General features: G+C 41.4%; 1 protein-coding gene across 1 annotated transcript in view; it reads left to right on the top strand.

The window, feature by feature from the left end:
- Positions 1–16,133, top strand: part of LOC140342941 (uncharacterized) — a 246,050-nt gene that overhangs the window by 186,794 nt on the left and 43,123 nt on the right. The window contains exon 8 of the mRNA XM_072429314.1: positions 3,087–3,266. Coding sequence (XP_072285415.1) covers positions 3,087–3,266 — 180 coding nt within the window. The remainder of the gene's footprint in view (positions 1–3,086; positions 3,267–16,133) is intronic.

Raw genomic sequence — 16,133 nt, 5'->3', positions numbered from 1 at the left:
TCAGGTCGCTGTCCAAACCACGCCCCCTCGTAATGGCCCATTTTAATATATTGTCTGTCAGGGTTACGTGTAGTAAATAAGGGCAGTTTTTACTACAGGAATAGCCAAGTTGTTTCTTTTATGTCATAAAAGTTTATTCAAACCATGACTACAATTAGTGTAACTTAAAACATTGGTAATTAGATGCTTAAATTACACTGGATGTCACATTGTACATAGCCAGATTCAAAGCTAGGGCAGCACCATGTGTGTCACATTATTAATATACTTTATTTGTTTCTCATTGTAGCTGAGCCCAATAGAAGCCCCCGGTTACATTTCTGTACATGGGAATGCAAGTAGAAATGTTGTCTCACTATATTATCTTTGAATGATTTTTTTTCCTGGGCATGATGTAAATATTAGCTCATTTTATTTAATGATGTGAATAATTGTATTCCTTCTGTTTTGTTTAAGGCCTTGAATACAGTTCACTCATGCCTTACCCTCAGATTTTAGGGTCTGCATAGAATTCTGCTATAGGCGAAATAAATACATACATAAAATTCTTTCTCATGTCTGTTGCTTTCACAAACTTTTTGCTTGTAGACAAATAAATATCCAAATATTACAATTTCTTGTAATATAAACAAGGCTAGGGAAATTGCCTGTATCATGTCCCACTACGTGTGTTTTTTAGTTGCAAACTCTGCAAACAGAGACTAGTTTGACCTCATTCAAAAATACATTCCTTTACAAGCTTGCCATGCAAGAATGGCACATACCACTTTTTATTTTTACCTTTGGAGATGTTAATTTGCATTGATCTGTTTACATATTTGGTTTATAAATAAAGGTCAATTAGGTCACATCTGCTAATTGCAATCACCACTCCTGTATTCGGAGCCAGTGTCACAGGGATGCATTAGAAGGCAATAACAATGATTTACTAAATGAATGTGGGCCTAGCACGGGAAATTATCATCTTGCAAGGAAATTTGCACTTTTCTCCATAAACTTGCTGACTGATCTCCTCTTTCCTGGGCTTGCCGTTCTATCCAACACTGCTATCCTATTGCTTCCGGGTTCTTCCTGACATCAACCAATCTCGCACCTCACAGGCACACGTTTAGGTGACATGTAAAAAGAGTGCCAATCTCGCTATACATGTGTGATATCGAGCACTTGTTTTTTTACATTAGAGAAAAGCCCCTTGATGATACATGCCTGATGTCGGGTATGCCCAGAAGGAGCAGCCCACAGCCTCCCGGAATATGTGATGCAAATTTCCCAGGCAATATGAACCCATATTTTTCCATTCTGTAAAAGCGATTGCCCTTCTGAAAAAAATTGTTGGTGCATATGTTTTTGCAGCTAATTTCTGTCATGGCATATAAACTTTTTACACAGACATTTTTGCAGTTTACAAAATGTTTTCTTGCTTGAAGGCAAATTGCATAAAAGCTAAATGTCCTGTTTACTAAGTGACACTAAAATTAAAATACCTTTCTGCCTATAGCCTTTGTTGAGCTTTTGCTGCAAATTCTCCAGTGTGATTTTGTGACATAGAAGGCTTAATATGCATCTAAATCCGGACGCTCTTGATTTTGAATCTTTTTCTGCCTATCTTGTAATCTCCCAGGGATCCCATGGGATCTGAGGGCTCCTGTATTGTTGTCCTATGTAAATGAAAATAGCAGCCAGCATAATTGGAAGATGCTGCAGCGGTCAGAGCTGCAAGTTAATGTCTCTAGGATATAATTGCACTGATGCCTACTGAAATCAAAGTGCTTCTCTTTATCTACCAATACCGTTTCCCTGATTTTAAGACATCCCCATTAAATAAGCCACCCCCCATTTTTGAAAAAATAATTAAAATAAGACACTCACCCGTGAATAAGACATCCCCCAATATCCGATCCTGTGTGTGTCTCCTTGATGCTGGCTGCAGCACTGTCTGCTCCTAGTGATCATGAGTGACTTTCAACAATAAATGTGTACTGTAGTCTTCTTCATGGAAAAATAAGACATTCCCTGAAAATAAGACCTAGGGCATATTTTGGCATTTCAAAAAATATAAGACAGTGCCTTATAATCGGGGAAACAGGGTAGTATAGTAAGTCCCAACAGACGCACCTCAATATTTTGTAGCAAGCTTTCCTAGATGAGCAAGGGCTGTTATTGCCACAAAGAAGGTTTGAGCTTACCCAGGCACATGACAATATTGGCCTTCCCACCTCATACACATGTGATCGGCTTTTGGCCCGGCAGTTGGCTTCTCGGGTTTTAAGCACTGTTGTATGGGGAGGTCACATGCTTCCCCCATACTTGGAATTCTTGTTCTGTAAGAGCAATAAAGTTAAGGCTCCAACACAGTGTTGAGGACATCATAAAAAATTTGGTCTTTATCTAGAAGAGGTATTTTATACTTACATGTTTGTCTTATCCTGTAAGATGGTTGTATATATGGTATGTCTAGATAAATCTTTGTTGCAGGTGCTAATTGGCATTCTGCAATGCAGCCCAGAAATTATTATACTGGTAATGGCCACTCTATAACCTCTTAGGAACATAATACATGTTGAAAATTAGACATAATCTGCTACTATTTTTTTTTTTGCTTCTTCTGTTTAGTCATCTATGCCTGCTCCCCTTTTTTTTTTACAATAGTTGGTTGATTAGTCTTGGAAAAGTAGTAAATTTAATATCAAGACTCACTCCATAGACTTTAGGGTTTAGGGTTTTTTAAACAGTTTGGATTTTCTGAAATTTTAGCACATTTTGTATAGCTGCTACAAATTCATCCTAGACAGATTCACTTTGACTCACCCATGTCAGTATTAAGGCACAGACACTCCACGCACAGCCTGTACTTGGCAATTTTTTCCTTGCAAACATACAAAATAATAAACTATGTTTACTACACAGCATTTTCAGTCAAAACAAAACATTTTCTTGTAACCTGGAACAGCTTTTTAAATAATTTACAAATTAGCCATGACCTTTTATTATTGTTATTGCTTCAGTTACAGTCTGCTTATTTAGATCTCCTTTGTTGTATGTTTATATTACTTTTTTTCATTTTTTGTATTTTGTTTCCCTAACAGGGTTATTTAAAGCAATGCAGGAAGCGGAGAGACATGTTTAGTGATGAACAGTTGAAGGTCATCTTTGGGAATATTGAGGACATCTACCGATTCCAGATGGGCTTTGTCAGAGACCTTGAAAAGCAGTACAATAACGAGGAGCCACATCTCAGTGAAATAGGGCCATGTTTTCTAGAACACGTATGTTTTGCATTGATATGTTGTTTTTTTTAACATTGTGGAAGGGCTTGTATTTATCAGTCATGTTGCAGTGAAACAGTACTGTTAAATGTGTGACCATCAAACCTAAAGAAAAAGTGCATTTAATATAGATTTCCCCATAGCCATTTCCTAACCAGAAACACTAACCTACATACATCAGCCTACACTCTGTCCTACTCAGACTCCAAGGACAAAGCTGAGTGCATGCATTGAGATGACAGAGAATTTTAAATATCTCAATGTCAGTCTGCAGGCAAATACACAGAGGTGTAGACTAGGACTAAAAATATTCTCTGCAGCAGTTTCCTGGGGTCACACCAGCATATGTGCTGGGTTGTGTGCATGTTTCCTATTATTTAATTATATTGCCCATTACTTTACACAGTACACATTTTAATTAGAGGTCAATGTCAAGCAACTAGGAAAGGTAACTTTTTCTGCCGCATTTTATTGCTGTGAAGATTTACCGTTTGGAATATGTCTAGAGAATCCGTGCCAAGATCAAGTAAAAACCACCTACCTGATATCTAATTCTCTTTACCTGAACAACTAATATTTAACCTAAAGTGAATCCTTCCAGCCTTCCAAATCTATACACCTAACCTCTCAACTAATTTAACCTCTCCCTTAACACTTATTCACACATATCCAGCCTTGTCCTAACTCATGTATGTAATAACTTGCATAACACATGCAGGATCCTGCTAGGTGACCTTTCTACCACTGTATTAGTATATAGCATGCCTAATAGAAAACCACTTACAGTTACTTTGAATACTGCCCCTCATATGTAGGCTTCCTTTACAAATGTAGTCATATATAACTACATCAGCTAGACATATGCATTTGCAGCACTAGATCCCAGGTTTGAATCTCAGACAGGACACTATCTGCATGGAGTGTGCAGGTTCTCCCTGTGTTTGTGTGGGTTTCTTCCGGGTACTCCAGTTTTCTCCCACATTTCAAAAATATGCAGTTAGGTTTTTTGGCTTCTTCCCCAAAATTGACCTTACACTGTAATAACGACGTATGACTATGGTAGAGACATTAGATTGTGGGCCCCCTTGAGGGACAGCTAGTGACATGACCATGGAGTTTGAACTGCGTAGCATGTTGGGGCTATATGAATACAGTGTAGTAATAATAATAATAAATATTATAGCATGTTATTTATGTTCTGGAGAGCTGCATATAACACAGATTAGTTATTGCAGAAGTCAGGGCTTTACATAAGCATGTAGGTCAGGAGCATCACCTTCCAATAGTGCCAAAGCTTTCCTTAGAAATGTTGGTATCCTAAATACATTTGTTTCCTAGCGATCAACTAATACCCATATCTATATTTCTCTATGCAGCCTGAGACTGTGGGTAGAGAGAAGCATTGCGTGTACTTCAGTTCAGTTTGGTGCCCCGCACATGGGCAGGTCATGCTAGCTATCACTAGATAAGAATGGGCTGGCAATGATGCTCCTGTATATCGAAGTTTCTTTCTCACCATTAATATCACTTAGGGAAGCATCTGCATTACAACATACAAGCAGCTCAAAGGTATAAAGATTGACAGTGATGTGATTAATTCCATGTTACAGCTAGATAAATCTATAGGCTATGTATATCCATATGTTACAGTATGTAACATATATACAGCCTATAGGCAGGCTATTTTTGTCAGGATCACCATGTATAAAACTAGTTTGACGTGTAGAAAACCAGGCAAAAAAGGGGGCATGATGAATATGAACAGGTTTGTTAAAGATGCATCTTTAGTTTCGTTTATGGCTTCCTTAGAAGAAACCTTTCTTTATAGAAACAAAAGGAATCCATTGGTGACTTTTGATTCTGCAAGAACCTGGCTGTTATGCTGACTTCAATACAATTACAGCTATACAGATCAGAATTTCTGAATTAATTCCTATTACTTTCCATATTTAGATACTACTTGCAGGTCAATAACGCTGAAATTAATATAATCAATAGATAACCATATTTATCAAGCAATCTGCATTTTTATTAGATAGAAAAAAGGGGAAGTGCCCAAATATCTCTTTGGAAAGGTTTTACATTAAAATTCTGTTTGACAATAACAGTAAAACTGTATGGGGTATCTGTTAAGTAGGTTAAAAAGGACATTTTTGATGTGATAAAAAAACAATTTATGGGAAATATAATACAAACTGCAGTTGCAATTGTTTTGATGATTTTGCCCCATAGACTGAGGGTGGGTTGTGATTAATGTTAGGAGATACGGAGCATAGGCTTTAACTTGCCTTTATCCACCACATCTTCAGCATTAAATAAAACATTTTTTACCCCTAACAATTTTTGATTTGATATCTATATAAAGATATAACCATGGGCGTTCACTAAAGGACTCTTTAACTCAATCCAGGTTCCATAAAAAGGCATGAACTGTCTGCTATCTAGAACTGCTTTTTAGGTTCTTTTTACGTCCATAGGGATACTGTGCACTATCCAATACAGCTCACTCAATCTTTTACTCTTTTAGTCTTAACACATTAATTTCTTTAGTTAGAAGCAGGTGTTAGGGAATAATGCTCCACTTGCTTAGACTGAGCTGGTTACAATGTAACATGATGGAATTGGCGTTTTTATGTATTCTGCATAAGATATTTTCCTGCATAGTATTTGGCAAGCATAAATCCAGCACCTTAGTCAGGTAATATTTTACTATATTATGACGAACACACACTGGTATCACCAAACAAATATAACTAATACAATCATTTTAATTAGTGATGCATGCAGATGTTTGCTTTCTCTGGTATGTTCTGTGTCCATTTAAATCGGGAATTTGGAACCCATGGCAAGTAAGTATCAGGAAATACTGGTACAGTATGATTGTCTGACAGATGTCAAAGTGTCAAATTGGGGTCCACCCAAAAAAGGTTATAGAAAGTTACGTTAAAACCTAACTAAACCAAACATTGATCAAGGCAATCATCTTGATAATGTAAATTAAAAGCATCAAGCTTAGAACTGAATTTTACAGCTTAAAAACAAAAACAAATGCATAGATGTTTATTTATCCACACATCCAGCACCTCTGGTGCCATTTGATTTTGTTTTAACAGATTGAGGTCCTGCAATTGCCCATAACTTACTTCCTGTAGCTTAAAGTCCTGCCCTTTCCTCCAGATTATCTCTCTGTTATTTTTAATGCCATAGTCAAACAAATTCTTACAAGAGTTCATTAAATAATTTTTGGTGGCTGTAATAATAATGTGCAGAGATGACCAGGAGCAAAATGCCATCAACTGAGTCTGGTTGGGCGGTTTGCCCTTGTAGAATGTACACCTGGAATTTAGCAGCTTCCTGGGTCAACACCAGTTGATTACAGAATCACCAAAATTTGTTTATCCCTGCACTTTAGCAGAGCTGGCGCTTGGAGTCTTTGATGTGCCTGAGCTTTCACTTTAAGGCTGGGAAAATATGGTTGATTTTTAGAAGTGTGACAATGTCACTAAAACCAATAGTGATTGATTGCCAGTAGCAGCTACACATGACTAGGATAGTTCGGATCTACTGCCCCCTAGTGAAAACACTTCTCACATATTAAAACTTTTCCCCACTTCCCATCCATTACCTCACTATTTCCTCCAAAAACACTCTGACCCCTTCTTGGATTTTAAATGGCTGGCAAACAGCTGTTTTATTACCAATAATATAACTTTAATCATCAATAAATAACCAATAAATAAAACATTATTTATGTAACATATATTACCTCAATTAACATAAATTAACATATACATCCATGCAACAATAATATACCATTAATATCTAGCTCACAATACTTGTACATATAAAACTTTTCCTCAACCAATTATAAAATAAACCTATACCAAAACCCCCTTTTTTCAATCACTGTGCCCAATTGCACTATATCCAAACCAACTCCAATTTAATCCACTAGGCTGCAGGTCTAGAAAAAGGTAAAGTCCGCTCCAACCAAAAATCTTTATCGTTTTTAACACACACTGGCCCCTAGCTGCCCAGCACTGCCTCAGGGGCCACACCATAACACCTTTAAATGGGCACCCTACCACTGGGTTTCACTTCCACAATTGACTAATAGGCCTCTTACCCTCCCAAACCCCAACCGCCACAGCACCCAGGCGGGATACCTCATGCCTGAGCGCCCCTCCACACTCAAAAAGCTCACTGTATACCGTCCTGCAACCTCAGGAACAACATAATAATGCCTACAGTGTTGAGGTGCACCCCATCCCTGGGCAAAAATCTCCTGGTCCCCTCCTCCAATCCCTGTGACAGACAACAATTTCCCCCATTCGGGGCCATAAACCTGCCCACCTCCTTGTTAACCTTAATCCTTGTCCTATTTAACTTGTCTACTGAGGGCGCCCCTCTCCAGGTAGTTCTGGCCACATATCGGACCACGCTATGAATAGACCTGGAAACTCCGACCTTTAGTCTCAAAAAATCAAGCCTGACAACCCTAATCACCTCCTGCATGGACCTGTGACCCATATCGGTACCCACCGCATTAATAACTACCACATCCGGAGGATGATCCAACCCTGCAAATCTTCAGATATCCAGCACCACTCTGCTTTACAACATCCTGGGGAATACGAAGCCACCGTACCGTAGCTTCCTCCCTGGGGAAACCAAGCTGCTGTCCTTCAGGATGAACCTCAGCCCTCCTGGCTCCCCACCAAACAAAAGAATGCCCTACTCTCCAAATCAAGCAGGGCCGCACACCTGGAACAAAAAACAAACAGATAATCATCACATAATGTGCAGCCTCACATATAACTGGAAACGCCTAGATTCCCACCGCCCAATCTGCCGAATTATCTGTTCCCCCAAACCCCACCTAGCCACCTCAGTGCTGCCCCAATTCTAAATGAATGAGACGAGTAACCCCCCAGCTCCTTACCCATGCACACCAACATTTCTTGAACACTGCTATGAACTGAAAACAGGACAAAAAGGCTCCAACGCCCCAACTGTGCACACTCACCTTAAATTGCTGCATAATTGTCCCAAGTCCATTCACTCACCAACCTTCGGATCATCTTACTAACCAATCCAGTGCAAGCTTCCACAATCCCTCCGGACAAGGCTGCCCGCGCTACCCTGCTTCCGGCGTCAACATGCAAAACCTATCCCACTGGAAACGAGATTATGCATCAGCTATACCACTACTCACCCCAGGAATATGACTTGCAAACAGATAAATGTTATGTTGCAGACATTTCAGCACCAAATGCCTCAATAGCCTCACTGCCGGCACTGGCGAAACTGACAAACTGTTAATAGCCTGCACTACACCTAAGGTATCACAATGAAACCCCACCTTCTTGTCTGCCAATGCCTCCCCCACAATTCCACCGTCACAACAAAAGGGAAAAAGCTCCAACACCACCAAGTTCTTTACCAACTCCAGCTCTACCCATTCTTGCGGCCATGCCCCCACACACCACCACACCACCCTGAAAATATGCTCAGAATCCCATAGAGCCTGCAGCATCTGTATACAATTCCAAATCCATAGCAGCAACTGGCCCTTCTAACCACATTGCCCTACCATTGAAGGACTCTAGGTAAATCTTTCACACCTGTAAATTTTCCCTCACTGCTTTAGACAAGCGCACAAAATGGAATGGCGACTTCACCCCAGCTATTACAGCTGCCAACCTTTTGCAAAAAATCCCACGCATCCTGACCACCCTACACGCAAAATTCAGGTTACCCAACAACGACCGCACTTCCTTCAACATCATCTTTTTTCATCCACAAGTGGCAACCACTTCTGCTTGCAAGCCACCAATTTGTCCTGAGGCAACCTACTCGCCAAAGCATCAGAATCCAACTCTATCCCCAAAAATCTAATAGTCGACCTTGGGCCCTCTGTTTTGTCTGCCGCTAACGGCACCCCAAATCTATCAGCCACATGCTGCAACGTCCCCAACAAAACTCTATAAACCGAACTACTCGCCGGCCCAGTCAACAAGAAGCCATCCAAATAATGCATGACCGAATCCATCCCCGCCACTGTCCGAACAACCCACCCCAAAAAATGTACTGAATGTCTCAAACAAGGCGCACAAGATAGAGCACCCCATGGGCAGGCACCTGTCTACAAAATACCCCCCCCCCCCCCCGCCACCTACAACCCAAAAACCGAATGCAGTCTGCAAAAAACGAAAGGCAGCTTTAATGTCTGCCTTGGCCATCAAAGCCCCCCTTCCATAACGCTGAACCCACTTAATAGTGGCATCCAAGGATGTGTATGCCACCATGCACAAGTCCTGATCAATACCATCATTCACCAATCCCCCAGGTGGGAACGACAGATGATGGATCATCCTGAACTTACCCAGCTCCTTTTTGGGAACCAGGCGTAAAGGGGAATCAGCAAACCCTCCATCTGCGGATCCCGGAAAGGCCCACACATCCTCCCCAAACTCACTTCCTTGGCCAATTGTTCCGATAACACCGCCAGGTAAAGCAACGCCGATCCTAAATTTTTGGGTCCTGCCAGAATCACCGCCAAACTGCAGGGGATTCGGAATCCATCCGCAAACCCCTCCCCCAGCACCCTAGCCGCTGCCCTGTCCACATAGGACACTTACGGAGAGGCACATCCTTGCAATGATCATTGGAGTCCTGCCCTTTGCGACCAACATCTCCCCCCCTAACTGCACCATGTTTGAAGCACCTGACAAGCTCATGGCTACCTCCACATCCCGAACACTTGTGGCGAAAATGGCAGTTTCCACCAAATTTACAGGTGCCCTTGTTATTCAACCAGCATACCCTTTTTCTTTACGGCCGGCGATCGACCCACCTGTTGCCCACCAGCCCCTTCTTCCTAAAAGACACATTCCACATCCAAAGACCTATGTCCTTATGGTCCTACCTCAATGACGCCCGCACTGCTTTACGCTGATGAAATTGTTCGTCATAGCGCAGCCAGGCCGTGCCCCCATAAAGCCTGTACGCTTCCCTCATGGTGTGAAAATAACAAAGGAGACCCACACACAGCCCCGGCTGCCGCTCCCCCAGAACATTCGCCAAAATACTAAATGCCTGCAACCAATTAAAAAAGGTGCGAGGAATCAAGCGGTATCTGCGTTGTTCTCTGTCTTCCCTGCGCCCCTCCCCCACAGGCCTGTCAACATTGAAACGCTCCAAAGGTAAAAGTGAAAAAATATTGACATATTCACCTTTTAAAATGCACTCGCTAACGTCCTCCTTTAAGTGGGCTCCCAAGGGGCCCTCAAAGCAGACAAACTTCTCCTCTTGCCGCATCTCCCACGCTGTCCGTTGAAGCCCCCTGAAAGCACACCACCTGCCCCCCCATCCCCCCAACTAAAAATTCGGACCCCCCTTGCAACCTTTCCGCACCAAAATCCTGCTGCCTGAAATCAGAAACCACCTTCTTGCCCCCACTCCCCCCCTGCTGCAATGCCCACACCACTTCCCGCAGCCCCTTCAAGACCTCCTGCACCCGCCCAGCAGAAAACCCACCACCATCCTTTGCTGACCTGCCCCAAACCCTTCTGCCCCCACCCCCCGCTTTCCCCCCCTCCTCAACAAGAATACAGCTGCTCTCCATGCAGGTGAAACTAGCCATCTTTAGGCTGCAAAAACAGAAAAAACCCTCTGAGAAATTGCTACAATATTAGAAGTGGCAAAATCTACAGTTTGGTACATCATGAGAAAGAAACAAAGCACTGGTGAACTCAGCAACGCCAAAAGATCTGGACGTCCACGGAAGACAACAGTGGTGGATGATCGCAGAATAATTTCAATGGTGAAGAGAAACCCCTTCACAACAGCCAACCAAGTGAACAACACTCTCCAGTAAGAAGGCGTATCGATTTCCAAGTCTACCATAAAGAGAAGACCGCATGAAAGTAAATACAGAGAGTGCACTGTAGCTTTTTAATTTGTCCAATTAATTTTTTAAGCCCCTGAAATGAAGTGATTGTGTAAAAAAAAGGCTTTAGTTCCTCACATTTTTATGCATTCTTTTTGTTCAACCCACTGAATTAAAGCTGAAAGTCTGCAGTTCAACTGCATTTGAGTTGTTTCATTTAAAAATAATTGTGGTCATGTACAGAAACAAAATTAGAAAAAAGCTGTCTCTGTACAAATATTTATGGACCTAACTGTAAATGGCTGTAATTAATCACTGCTAAGACCTATGTTACTTATATGCTTAACTGTATAGGGAGCCACTTTTATTACCATGTGCTCCTAGCCAAAGATGTCTAAATACCCATGTGCTGTGTAATAAATACACAATAAGAGCTGTTTCTTGGTGATTTTTTTCTGTTTGTTAGGATATATGGGATGCTTGAGTGCTATTCAGCGGAAAGATCTGAAACTAGTAATTGCATTAGCTGTCACTATGCTGAAGCATACATTTTACAGGCTGGAAATTTGTCAAGGAACACTGAACCTGGTAGAAAAGGGGTTAAAGATCCACACAGGTTTTGCTGCTGCTGGAAATGGCTTTGAGTCTGCTTTCTTGACACTGCCTAAATGACAGCAGCTGAGCAGTAAAATGCGCGGGCCCATTGTGCAGAATGAACATTACACTTCAGTTGACTAAATGCCCGAGGGTTTCAGCCTAGTTTAACGTGCTGTTACATAAGCCACGCAGGTCTGGCCTTCATCATCTGTGAATATGTCAGGGAATGTCAAGAAAATTATAATTCCCCCTCTTTTAGATTTTTATCTACAATGAATAGACCACTATTATGTAAGAGCCTACTGGGCACAGTCATGTTGTAGAAGAGCAGTCTGCATTTAGTGCATGGAACTTCATTTTTAAACAAGTGTCTCCTCTGCCTCATGTCCTGTAGACCAGTGATATAGCTCACATTCTGACCACTGTACACAGGACACACAAAAACATGTGCAGAACATAGCAGCTATCATTAAAGAAGGTGTTTTTAAGAAAAAGAAAAAAGGGACAGCCTCTTAGAATTGAGTTTTCTTTCCTTTTCTCTGCAGTTTTGATGACTGCTCTGTTAACCCCCCTATTGGTAATCTCGAATGTGACTCGGGGTGGAAAAAACATGCAAAAAGCGGTAACCCTGAGTCACACCCCCTAAGCCCCGCGCTTCAGCAGCGTTCAGACGATCCCGCTGTGATGCCGGGGGGCATGGCCGGGCCGAGTAATCTGCTTTTAAATGCCGCCCAGGTCCCCACCACCCTGCTGCTCGCATCTGCAGTTAGATGCGATGCACCATGCAGGATTTCTGCATGGTGCATCACATCAAACTGCTGATGCAATCACCAATAGTAAATTCCGGTGATTTCTGGCTTGCATCACCCCCAGAATTTACTGCAGCTGCTCGCATCACCCGGAGATCAGCCTTCGAGTGATGCGAGCAGCTTCAGTGGACCGCATCACCCAGCAAGATGTGTGACATCTTCCGGGTGATGCGATGGAGTGATGGATTCTGGCGGCGGGAAATTTAAAAGCAGATTACATAGTAATCTGCTTTTAATTTTTTTTTTTACAGTAAAAAACACATAAAAAAACAAATAAAAATATAAATACATATTGTAGTGCACCAAGCATCATTGCCCAGTGCCCTGATTTACATTTTTCCCACTATTAGCGCTGACCTTCATCTGACCTTTTGATGACTTATAGATCACTTCCTGAATGTATCATTTCATCACCTTGTCTTTGACTTTGATTGTTCCTGACTGATTGTTGGAGACCGCATGGCATCCAAAAGGCATCTCCCCGGCGCAAGCGCTGTTTTGGAGGAATTTGAAAGCAGCAATAGTGATTTGGAGTCCCTTTTGGAATCAAGCGATAGTGATTCACCAGGAAATTTGTCATCGGACAGCGAAAGTGAACTGAGCGACGATTCTGAGCCTGAGGTCAGTGCTGTGCGCACATGGTTTCCTATTGATCTTGATGCGGACCAGGCAGCACCGCCAAGATTTCCATTCACCGGCGCACCTGGAATGAAAATTGGGGCTGAATGCGACGACCCCCTGGCATACCTGAAGTTGTTTTTGACCGATGAAGTTATCGAAAAAATTGTTGCAGAGACAAACAGGTAAGCTGCTCTTGAGTTTGAACTTTTTGAAATTTTTTGCTCATTTTTTTATGCCAACATGTATGCTGCTTTGTGCTAACTTTTTGAAATTTTTGAAATTTTTTGCCAATTTTTTTTTTTTTATGCCAACATGTATGCTGCTCTGTGTTTGCTAACATATTCCTTGCAACCTTCACACTATAAAAGCACATATCCCAAAATTATTTTTTTATTTTGTTTTATGCAGGTACGCTGGACAACAACAAGGTGCTCCACACCTGAGGTTTGCAAGAAGCTGAAAGTGGGAACCTGTGACCAAGGATGACATTTGGCTGTTTTTGGGCTTGGTGGTCCTGCAGGGAGTTGTGGGCAAACCCATCCAGAAGTGGTACTGGTCCAAGATTAAAATGATTACCACTCCATTCTTTGGCGCAGTCATGCCAGAATACCGCTTTTCCCTCATCATGAAGTACCTGAACTTCGCAAACAATGAAGAATTTGATGAGACTACCCATCCTGCACCAAAACTCAAGAAAATTTGGGAAGTGTCTCAGATGATTCTACAAAATACCCAGCAAACCTATGCGCCAGAAAGAGATGTCAGCATTGACGAAAGTCTAATGGCTTACAAGGGGAGGCTCAGCTGGGTGCAGTACATTGCGTCAACGAGGGCACGATTTGCCTTGAAGACCTTTATACTGTGCGAATCTTCATCTGGCTACATCTGGAATACGGTACTGTACACTGGAAAAGGGACACAGTTCAACCCCAGATACAGCCATTATGGATTGGCAACATCTTCAGTGCTATCTCTCATTGAGCCATTGCTACATCAGGGCTATTGTTTCATAACTGACAATTTCTACACCTCTCCTGAGCTTTGAGTTCCTTCTGCAACACAGAACAGATGCCTATGGAACTGTTAGGGCTAACCGGCACTACCTGCCATCATTGTTTGCAAAAGGGAAGCTGAAGACTGGAGAAGTTGTTGCCTGGCAGAAAGGAAAGATGATGGTCCTGAGATGGCGTGACAAGAAAGAAGTATGCCTGATGAGTACAGTCCATGATGCCTCCACCGTTCTGGTACACACAAAACGTGGGAAAGAAGTGATGAAGCCTTAGGTGGTGATTGACTACAACAACACCATGGGAGGTGTCGACAGAGCTGACCAAACCATGACATTCTACCCAGCGATGAGGAAACAGGAAAGAAAGTACTACAAGAAGATTTTCAGGCATCTTATTGAGCTGTGCCTATGGAATGTCTACATTCTGTACAAAAAAAATAATCAGAGGCATGTGAATCATTCAAAATTCATTTTGCAAGTTTCCGAATCTATAGTCAAGAACCACCAAACACCATCAGTGACTATGAATAGACGTGGACATCGTGCTTCCACTGTTGTCAACCCAGAACACCGGTGGTCACTTCACTGAATACATCCCACCAACCCAGAAAAAGGCAGCACCTACAAGGATGTACGTGGTTTGCTGCTCAAAGACCGATGACAGAGGAAGGAAGAAACGCAAAGAAACCAGGTTCTACTGTCCTGACTGTGATGTTGGACTTTGTGCAGCACCTGCTTCAAAATCTACCACACCCGGGATGTCTAAAAAAAATTAAAATATTTTTTTTTTCTAAAATCTGCATTTAACCTATATTATTTATCAATAATATTGCACCCTTGTTTGGAAAATTTCAGTGAGAAATTTTTGATAAATTATTTTTTTTTTTTGATAAATTACACTGTTGTGGTCTATTATTTCATTATTTTTTATAGTTATGATTTATAATTATGTATTATATTATATTTTATGTTTATATTTATAATGAATAAACATAATTATTATACCCAGGAGTTAATCCTAAGAATTACAGGGCCACAATATAAACAAAAATTTCTATGCAAAAAAAATAGGATCACGTTTTGCATCAAAAAACTGACAGAATTAGAACGCTAGGAGGGTTAAGCATTCAGTAGAGATTTCATTAAAGCTGATAAGAAAGTAGAGAAGGGATATTGGAATATAAGAAGGGAATGGTGCAGTAAGTTGATGCACTGCATGGAAATGTTAAGTGTTCATCTGCAGTGAAGGGACCTTGTTCAGCTGCTGCATAGGAAATCAGTACTGCTATTACTCTCTAAAATAAAGATTGTATGCTATGTGTTACAGAAATGTACAGTTACGGGTTCCAATGGATTTCTACAACAGTTCCCATGCACTTATGTTCACCCTCAGTCAGTGACCAGGAATCGCCAGTGAGAGTTTTTTCAACACTTAATATATGTGAGGGTACGGGTATGCTGTTTGCTAATATAATTGCCTTTGTCATCTGCATTTTACATTTTAGAGTTTCTACATGGATTTGTAGTAAACAGTAGGCCAGCTTAGAGCATTAAAAAGGTAAGGTCCATTTATTTATCCCCCTCCCCCCCCCCAAAAAAAAAGAAAACACCCTCGAAAAATTTATGGAAAATTAATTTGAACCTATACCTTACTTACCATGAACTTCTGCACCACAAGTGACACCACAATCCTTCCCATGAGATCCTAGGAATTCTAAGTTTACCAAATCTTTTTGGGATTCTCAGTGTTTCCAGTAGGATTGCAATGTCATCCTCACCTATGAACCACAGGTGGAAGCTAGCTGTAGTGGTAAAAATATTTTCGATTTCTTTTTTTTTTCTATAGGTCTTTTTTTCCAGGTATGATGATTGGTAGGGGGCAAAGGCTTGATGTAATATCTGTAGTTCTGATATTACTAACTTGACTTTGTGATGTGCAT

Source organism: Pyxicephalus adspersus, chromosome Z (assembly GCF_032062135.1).
Source record: "Pyxicephalus adspersus chromosome Z, UCB_Pads_2.0, whole genome shotgun sequence".
NCBI classification, from domain to species: domain Eukaryota; kingdom Metazoa; phylum Chordata; class Amphibia; order Anura; family Pyxicephalidae; genus Pyxicephalus; species Pyxicephalus adspersus.
Note: the sequence above shows the minus strand (reverse complement) of the source record. Positions and strands in the feature narration are given on the sequence as shown.